Source organism: Strix uralensis, chromosome 18 (genome assembly GCF_047716275.1).
Source record: "Strix uralensis isolate ZFMK-TIS-50842 chromosome 18, bStrUra1, whole genome shotgun sequence".
Lineage (NCBI taxonomy): Eukaryota > Metazoa > Chordata > Aves > Strigiformes > Strigidae > Strix > Strix uralensis.
In genome coordinates, this window is record NC_133989.1 from 2,908,687 (window position 1) to 2,927,461 (window position 18,775).

Sequence of the window (18,775 nt, forward strand, 5' to 3'; positions counted from 1 at the left end):
GTTTAGGAGGAAACAACTACTCCAACACTGAGCTGGTTTTGTTTTCCCTTCTCGGATTAGCACATCTACTTAAACTGTAAGCTTTTGCTGTTATTTACAGAGACAAAATAAAGCCAATGATAGCTTGAACCCAGACACAACACCTCGTTCAGCATGGTGATACAATTCTGTTCCCTATGAAAGCTGCTGTCTGGCAAAGACCCATTAATTCCTCCAAGAGTTGGAGCATTTAAACTGCTCAACTAGTGATTTCTCTCATCGTTGCCAAGAGCTGCATTAATATTCCCCTCTTCTGAAGACAAGGATGAAGACATCTGCTCTCCCACATGGCCCAGGGATACCTGACACCTTAAAGTTACTCAGAGACAAGCCTATAACCCTGTTCAGTATCCAGGGCTGGAACCAACAGAAGCAACTCCAGAGCCACTGCTCCAATCTCCACAGGTGTGTTTAAGAGCCACATACCAAAACTCTGCATCCAGTTCAGATGCAGAATTATCCCCCACTTACACAGATTCAAGTATCCTTATCCTCCTGCATCCATACCCCTTCTTTTGCAGTTAGGAGAGTCTGGAGGACCCACATGCTGTCTTGTGAATTCTAAAGGAAGATAACGGATGGTAAGAACAGGTGCTTCACTCACTCATGCCTATATAGTACTGAAGAACAGTAGTTCAAGTGATCTACAATCTGATGCTGCTCTAACATCTTAGGATACCACCACACCCCTTTCCCCCCACAGGGCATGATCTAGAATCAGATACTCAGACCTCTAAGATAAACAAAAGAAACTTTTTATTCAGTGAAAAAGAACAGTTAATTTTAAAAACATATTTTCTTTCCCTTGCAGTTATAGTATTGACAAAACTTTCCTCTATTTAGCTACATGATAGAATGTTCCATTTAAAATAAGAATCATCAGTTTAGCCAGCAAACAGAAATCCTAAAAAGGTAAGTTTCCATAATTATCTTCTAGTAGGATAGTACTCAACAGCCAGGGAAGAGGCTCTGCAAGAAGCTTCCATGAGATCATCTAATGACCCTGACCAAAGAGCCTTTCACCTGTCTAGGGAGGTCAGCTGAGAGTAAAGAGGTTGGAAAGTCTACAACAGGCCAGGCTTTTCACTTAGTTACATGGATTTGAGAATTACTGAAACATTCCATCAGTTGTTGAAAATTCAACAAGGGGGAAGAGGAAGACAGCAGAGTTCAGAAGAAAAAGCTAGATTCTCCTTCCCCCACAATACATTGCTGCTGAGTATTCTCATCTCAGCAGAACTCATTTTGTATAAAAATACTCCCATTTTGACTCAGACTTACTGAAAGAAGGCATCAACCCTAGCAGAATCTCTAAACAACTGCTAAATGAGAGAAAGAACCAGAGACCATCTACTGAAAACAGCCCTTGATTTCAACACAGAGCAGGGATTCATTTGAGAATGCAAGAATTTGGAGGAGAATCTCTCAACAACAGCCTCTTTTTGGAGGACAAAAGAAACCAGCAGAGTCTTTTTTTGGAGCAGTCCTGCAGCAAAATCAGCAAGAGTACAGCAAACCAGCAACTCTTACTAGAAACACTGTGCATAGGAGGCACATACCATAAGTTTTTACACTTATGTCAAGCTACCCTGCAAATAAGATTGCTCCAGCATCAATCGAACTATTTACTTATGTTCTTCCTGTGAGGAGTTATGAATGAGTTGTATAGAGTTATCTTTCCCCTTAGGCACATCATGGTTCATGACATGAAAGTCCTCACATTTCCCTGGATGACCGCTCTGCAGATCGGACACAATCTCAAATTGAGGGCACATTCTTCACAAGCTACCAGGTGGCCACAAGGAACAAACACAACAGACACATCTCTGTCCATGCACACTTTGCACATCCTCTCCTCTTGCAGGCGCCGGAGCTGTTCTTCTGTGCTCATCCGAGACTCATCTTTACCAAAAAAGAAAAAAAAAGCCCAAACTGTTAGTATTATAAGAGCTCCAGAGTGCCAGTCCTGTCATCTTAGGAAGTCACACTGCAACTTGCTCATCATTTTGTTCAGAGAGTGACTGTGAAGATGGCAAATGTACCTCTCTGGCAAATTTCATTTAAGCTGAAAAACTACAGCTATTATACCCTGACTTAGCTACACAAGATTCAGCATATCTACACATGCTGGACTGAGCAGGGATCAACATCTTTTTTACTGTAATATGTAAATTATCCCGATAAACTAAATATTTTGTATAACAGCCTGCTCCACAGTGGAACTAATTCCTGAGTAAGGTCTCTATGTTCAGTTACCATTCAAGCTAGCACACTTTCCCCTTCAGGATTAAAAAAAGGAATGAATACAATGACCACTGATACCATTACTATAAAAATCATCCCCATTATGCCTAGGCTCAATTTCACCACCACTGTCAGCCCAGAGCACCTGATTCCTTTTGTTGCACAGATTGCATTTCTTCTCTTGAACTTGATGTTTCAGTCTCTCTCTGAACAGCATCTGTATAACCAGGAAAGAAGATGACATTAAATGCTACCCCTTTCCTCCCTCTTCAGACAGTGCTGTTTAAAAAGATGAAATATCCTGGATTTCAGTAGCCTTAGGTTAAGCACCTCTTTACGCCGCTGTTAACTTCACACACTCAGCCTGGTGAAGCTGACGTTCTGTGGTGCTTCAGTTGCTATATGTGTTAACCTCCCTACCAAAATGTGTCCGCATCACATTGTCTCCTCAAAGTTGATTTATCTGTCAGACAGCCAGAGCCATCAACTGCTCATTCCTGCTTCTGTGCTACTATTTAATCACACTTTCAGCTTTGTTGAATTTTTTTTTTTTTTTGCCTTAGCTAAAGAGATGGCAGACTGTGATATAGAGACAGGAGCTTTGGAAAGCAGGCTTGCTACCAGAGAAAGCCCGTGTAGAACTGCATCTTCAAATAAACCTCACTTGGCAAACAGATTCCACAACACAGATAACACAAGACAGACGTAGATAAGTTAAGGAGAATATATATTATCCAAACAAAAAAGTATGGCTATTTCTGATCAAGCCATTGATTCATTTTTCAATAGGCTTGGAGAACTCATGCATCCTAGAAGCCTTGCTTCAGGCAACTACCTCTGTCTGTCTGTATCAGATGTGAATTTGTGCACAAGCCTCCACATCGTGCAGATGTCTGCTACCGCAGGTCTAAGGCAGCAGAAAAGTATCGAGGATATCTACGCCATAGGCTACTGGAGGCAGATACAGCTCCTGTTACACCAGTAATCACAGCTCTTTCAGGTTTCTTTAAAACAGAACCTCATTCTTCAGCCTCTCAAAGGCAGGCAGGCTTAGGTTATTACTCTTAATTCCAGCCTAGGAAGAGAGAAGGTAGACCCGCAAGACACTCACAACAGTGCCCAAGATGAAATGAATAAGAGGTTAAACATCCACCAAGAACGTGGATGTGCAAGTCAGGCATACCTCTTTCCTCTGCGCTGCTGCTCTCTTCCCAATCTGGCTGAAGCAGATCAGAAATCAGTTCAGACTCAGAAAGGTAGAAAGTCCCAGTCAGCATGCATTTATTCTCTACCAGGTTAGCTACCCAGGTGGGGTCAAAGCCCATCTGCAGGACATTCTGCACTATGGTAAACTGATCCAGAGAAGGAGGAGCCTGCAATTCCCAATTCCTCAGAGGATCTGTAAAGCAGTGAGCAGATACTTTACCAAAAAAGGCAGAACTCTGGGCAAGAAGTAGGCCACTCCCTGAAGCTGTCATATATAAAATGGCATTAATCTATTCTAGAACATTCCTCAAGCTGTCTATATATAGCTAGATCAACATCCAGATTTACAGTTCTTACTTCCAGTCATAATTCACAATAAAGTCAAAAGCAATTTCATAAGAGCCAAGAGACTAATTTTGAGTCGTTTATTCTGCTGTATCAGTGAACCAACCCTTTCACGTTTGGCCCCAGGCCAGAATCCTTATCTTTGTTTCACATTCCAGAACAGAAGCCTTGAAACTGCTTTTATGAAGATCAAGTGGAACATCCCCATTGAAGTCTCTCCTACCTCATAATCTAGCTCAACCATTCACCACTAAAGTGGGAAATTCAGCTGGCAGTCTGTTCAAAGTCTTTAAGCTCATCCTATCAGCTAGGCTCTTTAAGAGAGTGAGAAAAAACACTTTTACACAGTTATGGGAGCCAAACCGCACCTACATAAATTTCCAGGAGCAACTGATGTATGGGAATAGATCCCCAGGATCAACACTTTCATGAACAACAAGACCCTCCAGCTGTTCTCTGGTCTCCTATCAAGTACATTTAGAATGCTGTAGTCTGAAAGACTCTACAGACAGACAACAACATCAAGAGCATGCACAAGTCAAGGAAGGTTAGGCAAGCACCCAGAAGTCACGTGATTATCCAGACTAGCTAAATGTCTCTGGTCTTAGACTAAGAGGTCTCACAAGAGCAAGCAATTTTCCATCTTGTGCCGGAGAACATTTGCTAAAAGTAAAGTGAAACAGCTTCTAGAATATCAAAACATCTCAAACACCATGTCTACAGAGTGCATGGTAGCTAGGGTGGGGCAGAAGTAAGACTACACCACTTCCAACAAAAGACAAAACACCATACAGTTGTAGCACTGACCTTGGGAAGAAGAGGGATCCTGTTCGGTCTGATCCCAGGAATCTCTCTGAAAATATCACAAGATAGTCACAAAAGAGAAACATGTGTTCAAAACCCCCTCTATCTACAAAAACCCCAGCCACTGTACACAGAATATGCACAACTCACTGGAGATAGCAGGGTGGTAGAAAAGGACTCCTGAACACTGCTAACAAATTCTCTCCCCCTTGATCGCAGTAAAAACTCACACCTATAAGCAGGAAGATTTAAATACATTAGTACAGGATACCTCAAGTGAAAGTAGCAATAGAAGTTTGAATTTTAGAAGCAAAGGGTGCTATCAGGTTATGAGCAAACCACTATATTCATTAAAGAAGATGGAATATTGTGGTCTTCCCCCTCTCCCCCCCCCACCTCTCATGAAGGGCAACAGTAAGAGGCTCATGATCCCCTCTTAAATCAGTCTTCATGTTTGGCCCAAGGTGAGCTCAGTTGTTATGTCCTTTGGAACAGATCACAGGAAATGTGATAATAGACCAGTTCAGAAAAAAAACAAGAACTGCTGCAGAAAAGCAAGGTTTAAAATATCTTTCTTTTTGTACCTTAGAATAGTAGAAACCAAAGCTGTTCTTTAACATTAAAGAAAGTGATTTTAATTCAACTTTTAGATGGTGAACTCTAGGTCAAATTAGAAAAAACTTGGCATATCTTTTTGTCTTGCTATGAGGGACATTCATCAACCAAGACTGACTTACCCTGGATACCATTTAGCATGTTCCCTCCAGGGATCATCTCCAAACGACCAGTTCCTCACACCTCCATCACAGTAAAAACACCTCACGACATCTCCTTGTCCTGAAAAAAGACAATAAGAGATTATTTGACATCTGAGACACTCTACTAGCTCTGGATGAGCACTTAGGGAAGGATGCAGCACAGAACACAGGCTACCAGACAGAACAGATGAGCACATGACAATGTACCAACGCTGTGCAAGTTGTATAGGGGCAGGAAATCTGATGAGAGTTTGAACTCCCAGAGCTGCGGCTGGTTGAGATGATTCCAGAACTGGGTCACAAGCTAACAGGCAGCATGCACGTGAGCACCATTGCTCCCATGTATGCACGTACCTATCCAATCCCCTCTTGCCTGCATTTAGAGCAGAGCTGTAATTAATTATACCTGTAAACATAGTTTCCTAATGACAATCTGCCATAACCAGCAGCAGGCAGAGGATGCACACAGCTTCCATCTCATAGGTATAAGAATTTGCCTCAACATGGTCCCATCCTGCTACCGTGCTTCACTTTGCAGAAGTTACAGAAGAAAAAAAACGTAAAGTCAAACACAGTTAAGAACTGCCTATAAACACCCTGCTGTAATGTAAAGGCTGCCAGTGAGGTGGGGTCACAGACACCATCTTCTAAACACTCGTGTCAGAGCACTGCTTGGCTTAACTCGAGTGCTCAGCTCCAGAGCTCTCCTGCTCATGCAGAGAAGAGCCATGTCAGGCTGCTGCTGCCTAAGAAGTCCCCAAAATAAGTCTCTGTGCTGGGCTATCAAATGGCTGCTCTGCAAATGATAAATCAAGTCCAACACAAAACACACAGGTTTTTAGCTGCAGACACTGCTTTATAGTTTATTCTGTGTTTCTGGCCATGCTGGTCTTGTGTGCCTTAAAATTAATAAAAAGACAAAAGCAGCAGATAAGCTAACATGCATACAATGCTCTTCCATTTAGTCATGTGTGCTGTTTCACCCCTGCTACTGCGCTCCAAGTAGACAGGTACAGATTCTCAGCATTAACTGGAATTACAGCAAGATCCCAGTCATGCATTTCGAGTTAAAATTTTGCAGAAGTAGAGACACATACTAGCAAACTAACCAGTCATTTCCTCTAACTCCAGCTAAAAGAACAGAAGGTCAGTTATTTAGACAGACTTTCCTACATGCATGTCATTCACCATGTTGCTTCTCAGATTTTTCCAGCTATGACAAAATTTAAGGCTGTTTTTTCCCCCGTTCCCATCTTTACCAACAAATAGTACTTAAGTAAGCAGAGAAAGGGGCAATTCAATTTTACTTCAACAATGAGAGCAAGACATTCAGGATGCACAAGGTTTGTTTCTGCCAAGGGACCTTTCGTTTACAGACCCCGCCTGTCACTTCCTTCCACATCTCTGATGTGCAAATACAAAACAAATAGATTCCTTCATATGGAAGGAGTCACACTTGCAACACGCAGAAATATCACTACATTGCTAGCTTTGAGAAACAGAAGGACCCCAGTATTTAACTATAGTCAAGCATTAACATACTGTAAGTATTTCCTCTGACTGGTCAACCCAGGGAGGAGCACTTCTTCAAACTTACTATCTAACCAGCAAAGCATTTGCAAGGGGAAGTAATGACGTTATAGTGATATTCACATGCATATGGTAACATGAAATATTGCTTATTTTCCTCAAAAAAAAGTGTCATTTTTACTTCTGTATTACAAGTCCAGGGTCCTTTGAAAACAAGCCACAATGACAGCCAAAAGGGCTGACTGCCTACAGGTTTCACTCTGATTTGTTTTTTTGAGTAGAGAAGGCTTCAGTACAGGACAAAGCTTGTACAAAACATGACATGCCAACTAAGTGCCTCAAGTCCTTTTAGAAGTGCAAGTAATAAGTAGGCTCCATGGATCTCCAAGCACACACTTTTTTGCTAGTAAAACAGCTGTTTAAAACATGACACTTTTTCCACTCCTGCTGGTAAGGGAACCAACTACGTACTGGACCCCTCAGCACCCAACAGGAGTTATCACAAAGTGAATTCTGCACAAGCAGCAGGTGAAACAGCACAGGCTGAAGGAAGGATGTGGTTTCTAACTACACTACACATACTCGCAAGTATTTGTACAAGCAATAACACACAGTGACACCTTCAAAAGTTAACTTGAATAAGAGTTAAAAACATTTCCCCAAGCACCTACCTGTGTAAAAGAATCCTGCTCTAGCCAGCTGCTCAGGATGCATGTCAGTATACTGCGGCCAGTTCTGAAACGTAGAGAGTCTCATCTCCTCTGTCACCATCTCTGGGTATTCTGGTGCGTTGGGCAGGGCTGTCTCCTCGCTATCTATCCCCTGCAAGAGACTGAGGAACTGCCCATCCACAGTGTCAAAGATTTCCTGAAGAGGTAGCATCTCTTGGTTCCCAACATCCTCACCACAAATGAATTTGCAGGAAGGGAAGAACTTCAGGTGCTCTACTACCGGGCAATCACCAGGAGCCCAGTCCTTCAGGACACCACCGCAGCAGAAGCACTGTACTTCATCTCTTGGACCCACAAAGAAAAAGCCAGCCTTGACCAAATCTCGGGCAGATACAGGTGAGGTGCCTGGCCATCGCCAAAAAGTCCTCAGTCTTCTTGCTTCATTCCTCATGCTGGACTCAAAGAGCTGGCTGCGAGCAGCCCTGAGCTCAGTCTCCTCTGCTGGTGTCACGTCCCCCATGTTCTCGTTCTGAAAGAGAGGGTGAGATAACCCAGAGCAGTCAGCTGGATTCCTGGCATCAGGCAGCACTCACCCCGCGTTATTTGTTCCTCATCCCCATGCATATTCCGGAAAGCTCGTGGTCTTGACAAAGCTGAGCTTGTTTCTGAATTGCAGCCCAATCAGAGATCTGGTGCTTCTGTACTTTGCTGTTGAACTTTTGCTGAGTCCTCACTAGTGTCTGAAGGGAAGAGACTAGCACTTTCCGAGCTCCCCTGCCAGTTTACAGGAAAGACGCTCGTGGGAACAGAGAGCGGAGGGGGAGGGCAAAACCTGTAATGCCTCTCTTGCTGAACCAATCCAGCTTTCAGCATCTGATTTGTGTGATAAATTTTGCTCAGCTTTTACATTAACATTAAAAAGACTTGTTTTTTTTTTTTTTTCCAAAAGATAGATCTAAGAAGGCATGCCATAACAAAGCAGACAACTGCCACACCCTAACAGTGTCTTAATGTTCATTTTACAGCCAAATACTACACTAAATATCCACAGATTTCTCATAACCTTATTATGCTAATTAAACAATGACTATATAGAAATATGGCTAAGAGAGAACTTATCCAGGACACAGTTTAAAATAATTAGGTCTGGTTTCTATAGGGAGGCGTCCTTAAATCAAAGATATGACATCTACCTGTGCTAGCTCTATGGAAGAGTCAAATTAAAGAAGCTACCGAGTGCCTGATTATCCAAGCCCTCATCCTACTTAAGGCAACAGTCTGTCCCCTGTGCGAGTGAGCTAAACTGCAACTCAGCTGCTGCTTCCAATACTTTCTGTATGGCTGACAAATACACTTTCAAAAGGTCATATAATTACACAACTGAGAATCAGGATCAATTAATCACTCCAAAGGAAATCCTTTAGAGTGAAGTCATCACACATGTGACTAAGTGGTAGGTGCAATCAAATCCTTTTTTTTTTTTAATTAAGTGCCCTGAGAATCCCTTTACCACTTAATAGGTCAATTCATCCCAAGGAAGTGCTATCTACTGGTTATCAGAGGTAAGCATTATAAGCACACACCCCCAAAACATCACACAGGCAAATATTAAGTTATGAAAAAAAAAATATTTATACACACACCCCTAAAAAAATAGTGTTTCAAAGTTGGTACTCCACATTATTAATATAATACATAACTACTGCAATGTACTCTTTTGGATAGGCACACTGTAAAAAACAGTCAAGTAGAGACCACCTGTACACAATAGCACAGACCACTAAGAGGCACTCAAGCCAGTAGCATCTCTGAAGTACTATTCCTCTTAGTTAAGTGCTGTTGTACACTTAAGGGGAAAGAAAACTTACAGGGCATTTTAGTCGCAAGACCTGTAGCTAGAGTTAACAAATCCATCCTTCACAGGTATACACGTTTAGTGAGATTTTAAAAGCAAAAGCAAGCTTGTTTAACCACATGCCTCACAGTAAAAGGCAACAGGAAAAAGAAGGTTCATTAGCAACTAGAAATTTCTTCTATAATCATAATCACAGAAACCAGAGTTGAAGGAAAAGACAGCTCTAAAAGTTTGATTTAGAAACTATGTTTTAGTTACTACAATAAAGTAGTTACTCAAGAACTATGTCACTGGTATAAAGAAAAAAAAACATACAGAAAGAAAACAAAAACCGTTAGGCACTGATACACAGCAGAATTTGCAAGCTAAGCAAACTTAGGAGCATGTAATTTTTTAGCCTGCACAGCAGATTTCACTCTCAGAACACACAGAAGCAGAGAGACTTGTTCATCCGGCACAGCTCCACAATGCCTGTGCTGCTTTCATCCTAGGCCCTAACAAAACAAAAGCCATTATTCCAAAATTATGATAAATGCTGTTTTCCACCCAGAAGATGACCAGGTTACCTTAACCTCCTCCCACTTAGGAAGTACACATCAGAGCAAGTTTCACAACAAAACACAAGGAAAGAAAGTTAGATTTTCCACCAAAAAGCTTAACAATTGTTTTTTAAATGAGATGCAACATAGGAGAACAAGTGTATTTGTGTTTATGAATAAACTCATTGTGGTTTACCTGCATTAAAGACATTTACATGCTCTGCAAAAGAGCCATTAAGCTGGCTAACAAGCCTCTCCAAACCAAATTGATACTTTAAATAGTTACAACACCACTAAAAGCCAGTATTCTCCCACAATCCGCTATTTACACCTACAAAGTAACACACTTCCAAAGCAACCTTACAGCTAACATCAACAATTCCCTACGATTAGGGCAATACAAACTAAAAAAAAAACCATAACAAAACAGAGAGAAATTTACCTGCAATATGCTAAAAAAACCCACCAAAACACTTCCAAAAACTAATACTCTCCCAACCCCACAAGTTTCAAGCTACCCTCCCCTCCCAGCAATGCAGAGATCTTTCTCAAAGAAGCAGAAACCCTTCCCAGGTGTAAGTGAGCCCTCCTGAGCAGAGGCCATTTCTAATGCTTTGTTTTCCCTGATTGGTTGGGTTTGTGCTGAAATTCTCTATTGGCTAAACAGCCCAAATTTCCTCTTTATAAGTGGGAGTCACCAGGGTAAGATACAAACTTCTTCCAGAAAATAACTGTTTAGGCCCAAGGAAAAAAAAATAAAAAGCAAAAACCCCCAAGCCTTGTGATCTTGTTAAAGCCTAGCACAGTACCAGTCATGACATCTGGACTCCTAGGACATGGTGACTGCAATCCTCCTATTTTGCTATAGTACCTTTGCTCCTGCATCTGTGATTTTTAATTTCTGTTGATACAATAACAGAGATGAACATACTCATATTCTAAAAGACTGTCCTGATGTAAGTTATGGCACATGTCAAACGCTGTAGTATGTCACACATGGCACAACAGCAGCTCCCTGTCAAGAGGGTGAGAGCCCTCAGCCCTTGCAATCACACTGTGACTCTGTATTAACAGTATTTCTGTGTCTTTTTCAACTTGCTCTCACACGTGTTTTGCACCTTATAATTTTTAAGAAAATGTACTATAAAATTAACAGAGAAATAGCAACAAGAATTTACTCAATATAGCTTGAATATATTGCATTGCCTTCACTTTGGGAATAAACACTCTTCCGCTACAATCGCATCTTCGCAATTTGAAATCTTTCTATTCCTTTGCCTTCCTGTGGTCACAATTCAGAACGAAGGATTTTAAGGTCAGTTTTGAAAGATGCAATTACTTGAAAATGTGTTTTCCTCTGCCACTTTTCTGCCTGAGAAGATGCATGCAGCTTGACAAATTGTAAGTTCTCTATGTTAACATAAGAACACAGGTGGTTTATGTTTGTAAAAAAGGATAAATTAGGATTTTTCATTAAAGGAAAAAGATCGAGTCCTTTTCTTACAGGCAAGGCTATACAAACATTTTAATTAAAAAGAACAGTGTTGAAACTTTTTTTTTAATTAAATACATGTTAATGAAAATCCCTGAGCAGTAGAGGGCAGTGCTTATATACAAAACTTACAGAATCCTGTAACAAGGGAATGTGGTTCGGGGTGGTTTTTTTGTCTGTAATGAATTTATATGTAATTGCACATTATCTTCTGCTCCACAGATCCTCTCCTTTATAACTCTATATTGATTTTTGAAGAATGTATCCTAAAAATATAAGATACGGTTAACAAAATCCCTCTCACAGAGGCTGTTTGGGGACAGCTGATGGGTTGTAGCGAATCACCTGTTAATAGACAAGAATGATCGATAGTTCTGATCTTGTGAAGCATTTTACAAGCAATGACCTCATCTTGTACTGCTTGTAACCACCTTGCTTCTCAAATGTCATCTCGGGGGGTGTTGAGAACATGGTAGGCTCTTTGATCTGCCTTCCTCACAGCCATGCCTTGGCCTCACCAGCAGTCTGCAAGCAGCTCTCAGGGATGCTTTCACGCAAGGAGCTTCTAAATTAATTTACAAAATTTGGCTGATTCTGGCAGGAATTATTAGGAGTTTCTTTGTTTACATAACATCTTTCATCATGCAAGCTTCAAGACAGGTTTAAGGTTGGTTTTCTGTGGGGACACTTGTGATTTTGGGGGGAATGTTTCACCAACAAAGGGAAGCTCAGAAGGACTAGTGAGATGACTGTAGCAGAAGAAGATGAAGTGACACCAAGTCTGGTGTTGAGAGCAATCAAAAATAAGTCACCACAGACCAATGATGGGGTTTTATTTTAGCACACCAAAATTTTGAAAGCAAATAACACATTCAGTAATGTGTTGTATGCAACTAATGTTGATCTTTTTTAGCAGTTCCTATACATTTTTAGTTCCTTTTCAGAGAATTAAGATACTCTACCAAACTTCTGAATGCTTCTTAAGATAAAGAGTATAACGAGCTAATGACAAACGACTGTGGGAATCAGTAAGAATCAACCAGGAGTCCAGGATAGATCAGTGATAACAATCAGCAGCACCATCACCATGACCCTGTATGAGAAACGTAGTAACTTCTACATTGCTGAGCTCATTCCAAGCATAACTGGAAACCAGTACTAGACAGTGATTTGAAACACTCTAAGAAGGAATGTAAACATAATCAATCAAAAATATGTTTGCTAATGTCAGCCTGATTTGGAAGGAAAGCAATCAATAAATACAAGGGCCAGAGCATAGCTGGAGACAGCATGATAAAGAGCTTCAAAGGGCTGAAGGGACTGGAGCCCCTGGAAAAACTCTGGCAGAGTTCAGCATCTCTAACCTCAAAGTTCTACACAGCTGTAATGGGATGAAGCTCTTCTGTGTGGTTTATAGGTCAAGGAAGACTACTGTGCTTTCATCCATAAATTAAGAGTTAATAAAAAACTCCTGAGGAAAGAGGCTTTTATAACAGGGAGGGAACAAAGGTATCAGTTAGCATTATCGAAGAAGCAAAGAGGCTGGGCACATGACTAGAGATGCCATAGCTTGCCACTGCAACTGATGTGTAAGGGAGCTGGATATCAAAGAAATTTATGGCATAATTCCTGTTCCCACTTGCTCAGAACCACTGTTAACCACTCTGTGAAGCCAAGGATCCATTTCTCAGCATCAAACATTCAGACCTTGTGATATAACAGCTTTCCAGCCTGCAGCAGAGTAGACAAAATCATTAAATTTGTAGCCATAGAAGTAGGTGCTGCTTCTGTTTCTCCATTTAGTGCCTTGTTTTCCCTCTTCTGGCCACCTCTTTCTTGTCTGTTGTCCTTCCTCTTCGTTCACGCTGAATGCCCAGCTGGTACCATCCTGCAGCAAAACACCTGCACTCTGCTGCTCTCCTAAGAGTTGCTGGCACGACGTTTCCTACAACGGTAAAATCTGTGAGGGTGCCTGTCTGTTCAGCTGCCTTCCAGGGCAGCTGAGGGACCAAAGCACATTGCTGTCTGTTGACACAAAACGCCAAGGCATCCATAAAACAAACCTGCTGTGGACAGGCAGCGTGATCCAACCCAGTGAGTAATGACAAGACAGGCTGAAAAGTGACTGGTCACACCAGAGACAAACACAAAGTCATTCCCTTAGGGCAAAGCTCACAAGTCTCACTTTGCTTCTTCATTCAGCTCAGGGTTCTTTTTTTTACTGAAACAAGTACTGCTAAACATCTACTGCCTACCAACATTTCCCTTGCTGCACTTTCCTCAGTGGACTTTTCAATAACAAAGAAGAACAAATGTAATGCATTAATAATAATAAATGATTTATTCTCCCAAACATTAAAAATTAATTCAAGAAGCCTGAAAAATGTTGCTATAAAGTAAATACACATACTATAAATATATACTGCCAGAACTAACGCACAGGTGAGTAACAGGCACATGTTTTGTGAAGTGATTTCCTAAGGATTCAAACCTTTCAACCTCCTCCCCTAATTCTTTTTTCTGGCCTCCACTACCATAGCATCTGATTGCCTCAAAACTTTATGTATTGTAATAGTTAGGAATAGCTAAATGTAGCTTGCAACATGATTCATGAGAGTGCTTAAAATCAAATACTATTAATATACCAGCCCACAGGAACAGAACACAGTACCTATCAAAAGAAAAATCTGCAAAGCACAGCAGATACTCAAAAAATCAATAGAGGAACTGACCTTAAAATCCTACTGTGATTTGAAAGAAAGGCAAACTAACATGCTAGTTCCTTGGAATGAGGAAAATTAAAGTGCCACAAGCCATTACTATGTTTTATATCGTTTCATAACTTCCTGATTTCAGTGTCCAGCCTATTATAAAAAATATTTCTGCTATAGAAGATAGTGTGGGTTGAAAATTGTTCAATGCTTTTTCAAAAGGTAATTGCAGAAGACAGTTTATTTTTTATTTTTCTAAATGGCTTTCAGAGCTGAAAAATTTGAGAGTTATTTTTTCAAGGGTCATTTTCCCTCCTTATTTGGTTTTCTACCCCTTCTTGCCTTTGCCAGTAAACACAAAACATCATGGGGAAAAAAAGAACAAAACCAAAACACACCTCTTTTTTTTTTTTTTTTTTTGTTTCCCACAACATTCTGAATACTTAAATCTGTAAAAATTCAATGCTGCCCCAAACTGGATGAACTATTTTCAGATTTCAGCAGATCAATGGGATATCCAAAGAGCAAGCAGAGTGCTTGGAGGGCTGAGCAGCTGCACAGGGATTAGGAATACCAATGACAGTTTCAGGAGAGAACTGTCTGGCTAAATACAATTCCCACAGGGAGCATGGGAAAGGTGAATGATATTCCCCTTCTTCCTCCCTTTCTGAGTAGCATCTGGCTGGTTTCCCCAAAGACCGGTTGTGCTTCTCCTTCCTCTCTGCTCCTGCCTCTCCCTCCTGCTGATTCTGATCAGTTCCTGATTCCTTCTGATTTGGACAGGGAGGAGCCTCATGCTTGGGCTCTATTCCCTCTACCTACTCAAAGCCTGTCAGGAGGCACAGGAACAGAAGACATGTAGCCTCACGTAAACTGGGTGGCATTGCTACTCCAAATTGTTCACAAATAAACTAACAACTCTTCAGAAGAGATTGCTATCAGTTTATGACTAATGTACGTTCCACCATTCAGCCATTAATTAGCTTTAAAGAAGGATTTGTCAAGCATTGTTATGACTCTAATGGAGCTCATCCTACTTTTTAATTGGTGGAAAATCAGCCATCAAGAAACATGGAACATCTGATTTTCCAATTAAATTCTGCTATAGTTTGGAATGTGTTTTTATTGCAGAGAGATATGCCTAGCTGCCTGAATACTGCTTGGACAACAGGAAGAAATATCTGCTGTTGAGCTATTCACACTAGCAATCATCTGTTTTTCTCCATGCAAATTGACTTGGAATAGGTTTATTTTGTCCTTGTATCAGCAATCAATGGCAAGATTGAGAGATGAGGAAGAAAGACGAGACCAACCTGAAGGACACTGCAAAAAGCTGAAGTGAAAAATGAGTGACAGTATTCCAATTAGTAAGCAAGGACAGACTGGCCTTACAATTTAACAGAAACTACACGAGAAGAGCAACAGAGTTTCCAATGATGAAGATCAGAGGGAGACACGGGAGAGTCCTTGCAATCAGCCATTGCTCCCTTGAGCTCCTTGCTGCAGCTTTTCAGTGAAGTTGTCTTGCAAAGAACAGCGCGTGCCATGACGGTGTCAGATGATATCTGTTCACAGGCCACACTCTTTGCATATGATTTCCCTTCTCATGTTTTCACAAACAATGTGTCAGTGACATGAAAAACAGGAGAGAAAAACAGATACTATTTCTCTGCATGTCTGCCTTTATTTTTCATCCTAAAATGATGGAAATCAATGTTGGATCCTTGCTTTGGTTACATTCAACAGGGGTGTGGGATGCAGGAGGGGAGATGATTCCAGCATGGCAATGTTCAATTTTACCCCCCTGCTCATAGCAGAGAGGGCTGCATAAAATCCCTGTAAAATCTAAATTTAAAAAAAAAAAAGTATTCTGTAATTTACACATGAACTCTTGTGAGATTTCAGAGAGTGTTAGCAAAGGAAGAAAAAGATAGCCGTAACTTTTTCTTTTGCTAGAAGAACATACCATGATATTTCTCTCAACAAAGCCAAAACCAAACAAAAACCTGTGCTACACCCCAGGTTACCGTGTTATGCTCCAAGCGTATCCTGAGTTGATATAATTTTGAATATTGCCTCATCTATATGCTTCAACTGAGACTTCTCGTCTTACTGGTTTTGTTTCTAAAAGATTGTGTACTTCTCAATGGATAGACAAGATTATTCTCAAAGTTACCAGGAAGAAGCAGAAACTCACATTTTCCTAAAGCAAAAGAAAAAAATTCCTACAAATATGGACTTAGGTATATATATATATGCTCAGTCTCTGAATCAAAAATAACAGGTATAGCCTAATAGCTGTAGTCCCCTGTACCTTAGGATGCTGAAGCAAATACAGTTCTAACATTCTGCCCACATACACTCATGGCTAGGATGATTCATAGTCACATAGTTTCTATATAGAGACTAGTGAACATACACGATCACATGGACTTCAGAGCAGCACCCATCACCCAAGTACCCAGGACAAGCCTTTCCCTTTCCCTTCCAGATGTTCCACTCTCTAGCCACGCTGCTCACTTTTTTCTCACAGTTGTTTCTGAAGCACTGCTCTTTAGCCAGCCTTTCCAGCTCATTCAGGGACTCTCAAGAGCACAGACTCACTGACTTTGTCCATAGGTATACCATATGGCAAACAGAATTATGATAAAACTCGCCAATTTTTACTTGCTACCTAAGCCAAACAAAGAACCCAAAGCATCTCCAGGTGCTGAGGATTAATGCAAAACTCTTTCTTCCTTATCTCTGTGTGACTGATTAGAAAAAGGACAAAGGAAAGTGGACTATTCATTTCAGGTATTTTATTACAACAGTAAATGCAAACTCAAACTAAAAATTTCCAAACATGTGAGCACAGAGAAGACTCTGGTTTTAACTGTATTTAAAGGAAAGGATGATTGCATTGTTTAGTGTCTTTCATGAGGGCTAGAATTTGCCACTATCCCCAAAATTAAGCATGGAGATGCTACAAGTAAGACTTTGTAACTTCTGGAACTACTCTCTGGTATGGCAGAGCATCACAGAAGTCGGTATTAGACCTAGCCTGGGCCTCAACTTATTACCTCAGGCAGTAACACAGTATATTATACACATGTTGGAAGCCTGATTTTGATTCATCTTTCTCTCAAATATGGTCTTATATTGCTCATATCTAGAAATTGTAAATGGTGCATGTTTATGTCAAGAAACCTACACAAGAGGCACATCCAAAGCCAAAAGAAACTTACCAAACTAAATTTCTGCAGGTATTTTGATACCTTCAAGAAAAATTCAGGCTTCTGGCCAAGTTAAGGACCATTATTACCATTCTCTAAACAGATGTCAGACACCTATGTAACACGTTAAAAGATAATCTCAGTGACATATTATTAATCAATGAAAATTCTTTGTTACAAATCCTTTTACTGCACTGGTTTCCACAGAAATCTCATTTAGATATTATCATCTGGTACCAGTGTTGTTTACAAGCACTGCAATGATATTTTCTTTTGTTGTGGTGTAAGAGGCTCCCAGTCCACCATACTCTAATTGGGTGAACTATCATTTACTATGCTTGTAAGTCAGCAGGACAGTGAAGCCTCTGGGTGTTACCATAATACAAATAATAAGAAAGAAAAACAATGTTTTCTGTTTCATCACAAAACATTTGTGATTTGGCCATCAGAACTCAAACAGATTGTTAAACAAATCTCTGTATTAGAATCAGTATATAAAATACATTATAAACTGCAGGACCTTGGGGAGGGCAGGAACTGCCCTTTTGTTCTGTGCAGCACCTACAAACTGTATCTTGACCAAAGGACCCTAAGGTGGACCTAAACCCAATTAAGAAGTAGCAACAGTTCTGCTCACTAGATATTCCACCCACCTAGAAATAAACAAAACCAAAACTAAACAAACAAAAAAACCAAAACCCAACCCACTATGTACAAGAAGCAGAACTACAATCATTAATGAGGCAGACCTCAAATACTAGAAATAAGAGGGCATTGCTTTCATTTAATCTGATTTCTCCTTAAGTCATCTCTCCCTAAAAATTAGAGACTCAATTTTGGCATAAGGCAGCACTGAACGATGACAACTCAGCTTATTCAATAGTGCTTCATTTCCTCACCTTCCCTCAAAAGGGCGCGTAGGTAAATGACAAGTCTCCCTCCAAGCCACGAGTTTACTTCTTGGCCCTGCTGAAATCAACATCAGCAACGTTAAGGGGGCCAAGACTTCACCCAGGTTCTGCAAAAAAGCAGCTGGAAGGAAAATAAAATGAATTAACCTGGTAAAAACCCATGCCGAGAGCAGCTGCAGCCAGCAGTCCGGCTGGTCGGGCCCCTCTGCCATAGGACCCCGGCCGCAGCTCCCGCGCGCCCCAGGGCCGGATCCGCGTCGCCCGCGGGCTGGTGTGAGGGGGGACCGGCCTCCCTCAGCGCCTGGGGCCGGGAGCGAGCCTGCATGGCCGAGCCCGCGGGCAGGAGAACTCGTATATGGCCTCGCAGAGACCGAACGATGATGACAGGAGACGGGGCCGAGGCAGAGCGAAGCAGCCCGCCGGCCCCTCAGCCCGCTCGCGCATGCGCAGCAGGT

At 41.2% G+C, this 18,775-nt stretch overlaps 1 protein-coding gene across 2 annotated transcripts; it reads right to left on the reverse strand.

Annotated features, from left to right (window-relative positions):
• Window positions 1–306: 306 nt before the first annotated feature.
• On the reverse strand, window positions 307–18,737 carry BIRC7 (baculoviral IAP repeat containing 7). 2 transcript variants are annotated; one of them, XM_074888671.1, is made up of 8 exons: window positions 18,468–18,737; window positions 7,598–8,126; window positions 5,376–5,475; window positions 4,789–4,870; window positions 4,642–4,687; window positions 3,467–3,682; window positions 2,429–2,500; window positions 307–1,941 (listed from the first exon to the last, which is right to left on the reverse strand). In XM_074888671.1, exons 1-8 carry the CDS (start codon window positions 18,480–18,482, stop codon window positions 1,739–1,741), a joined length of 1,263 nt encoding a protein of 420 aa, XP_074744772.1. In that variant the 5' UTR covers window positions 18,483–18,737; the 3' UTR covers window positions 307–1,738. The 2 variants fall into 2 exon arrangements, with proteins under 2 accessions (XP_074744772.1, XP_074744773.1); XM_074888672.1 differs by lacking the exon at window positions 3,467–3,682.
• Window positions 18,738–18,775: the final 38 nt, after the last annotated feature.

Coding starts and splice junctions, on each gene's coding strand:
- BIRC7 (XM_074888671.1), bottom strand. Junction 5,476..7,597: donor AGCAGGATTCTTTTACACAG/GTAGGTGCTTGG, acceptor GTCTTTTTTCAG/GACAAGGAGATGTCGTGAGG. Junction 3,683..4,641: donor GGATCCCTCTTCTTCCCAAG/GTCAGTGCTACA, acceptor ACTGCTTTACAG/ATCCTCTGAGGAATTGGGAA.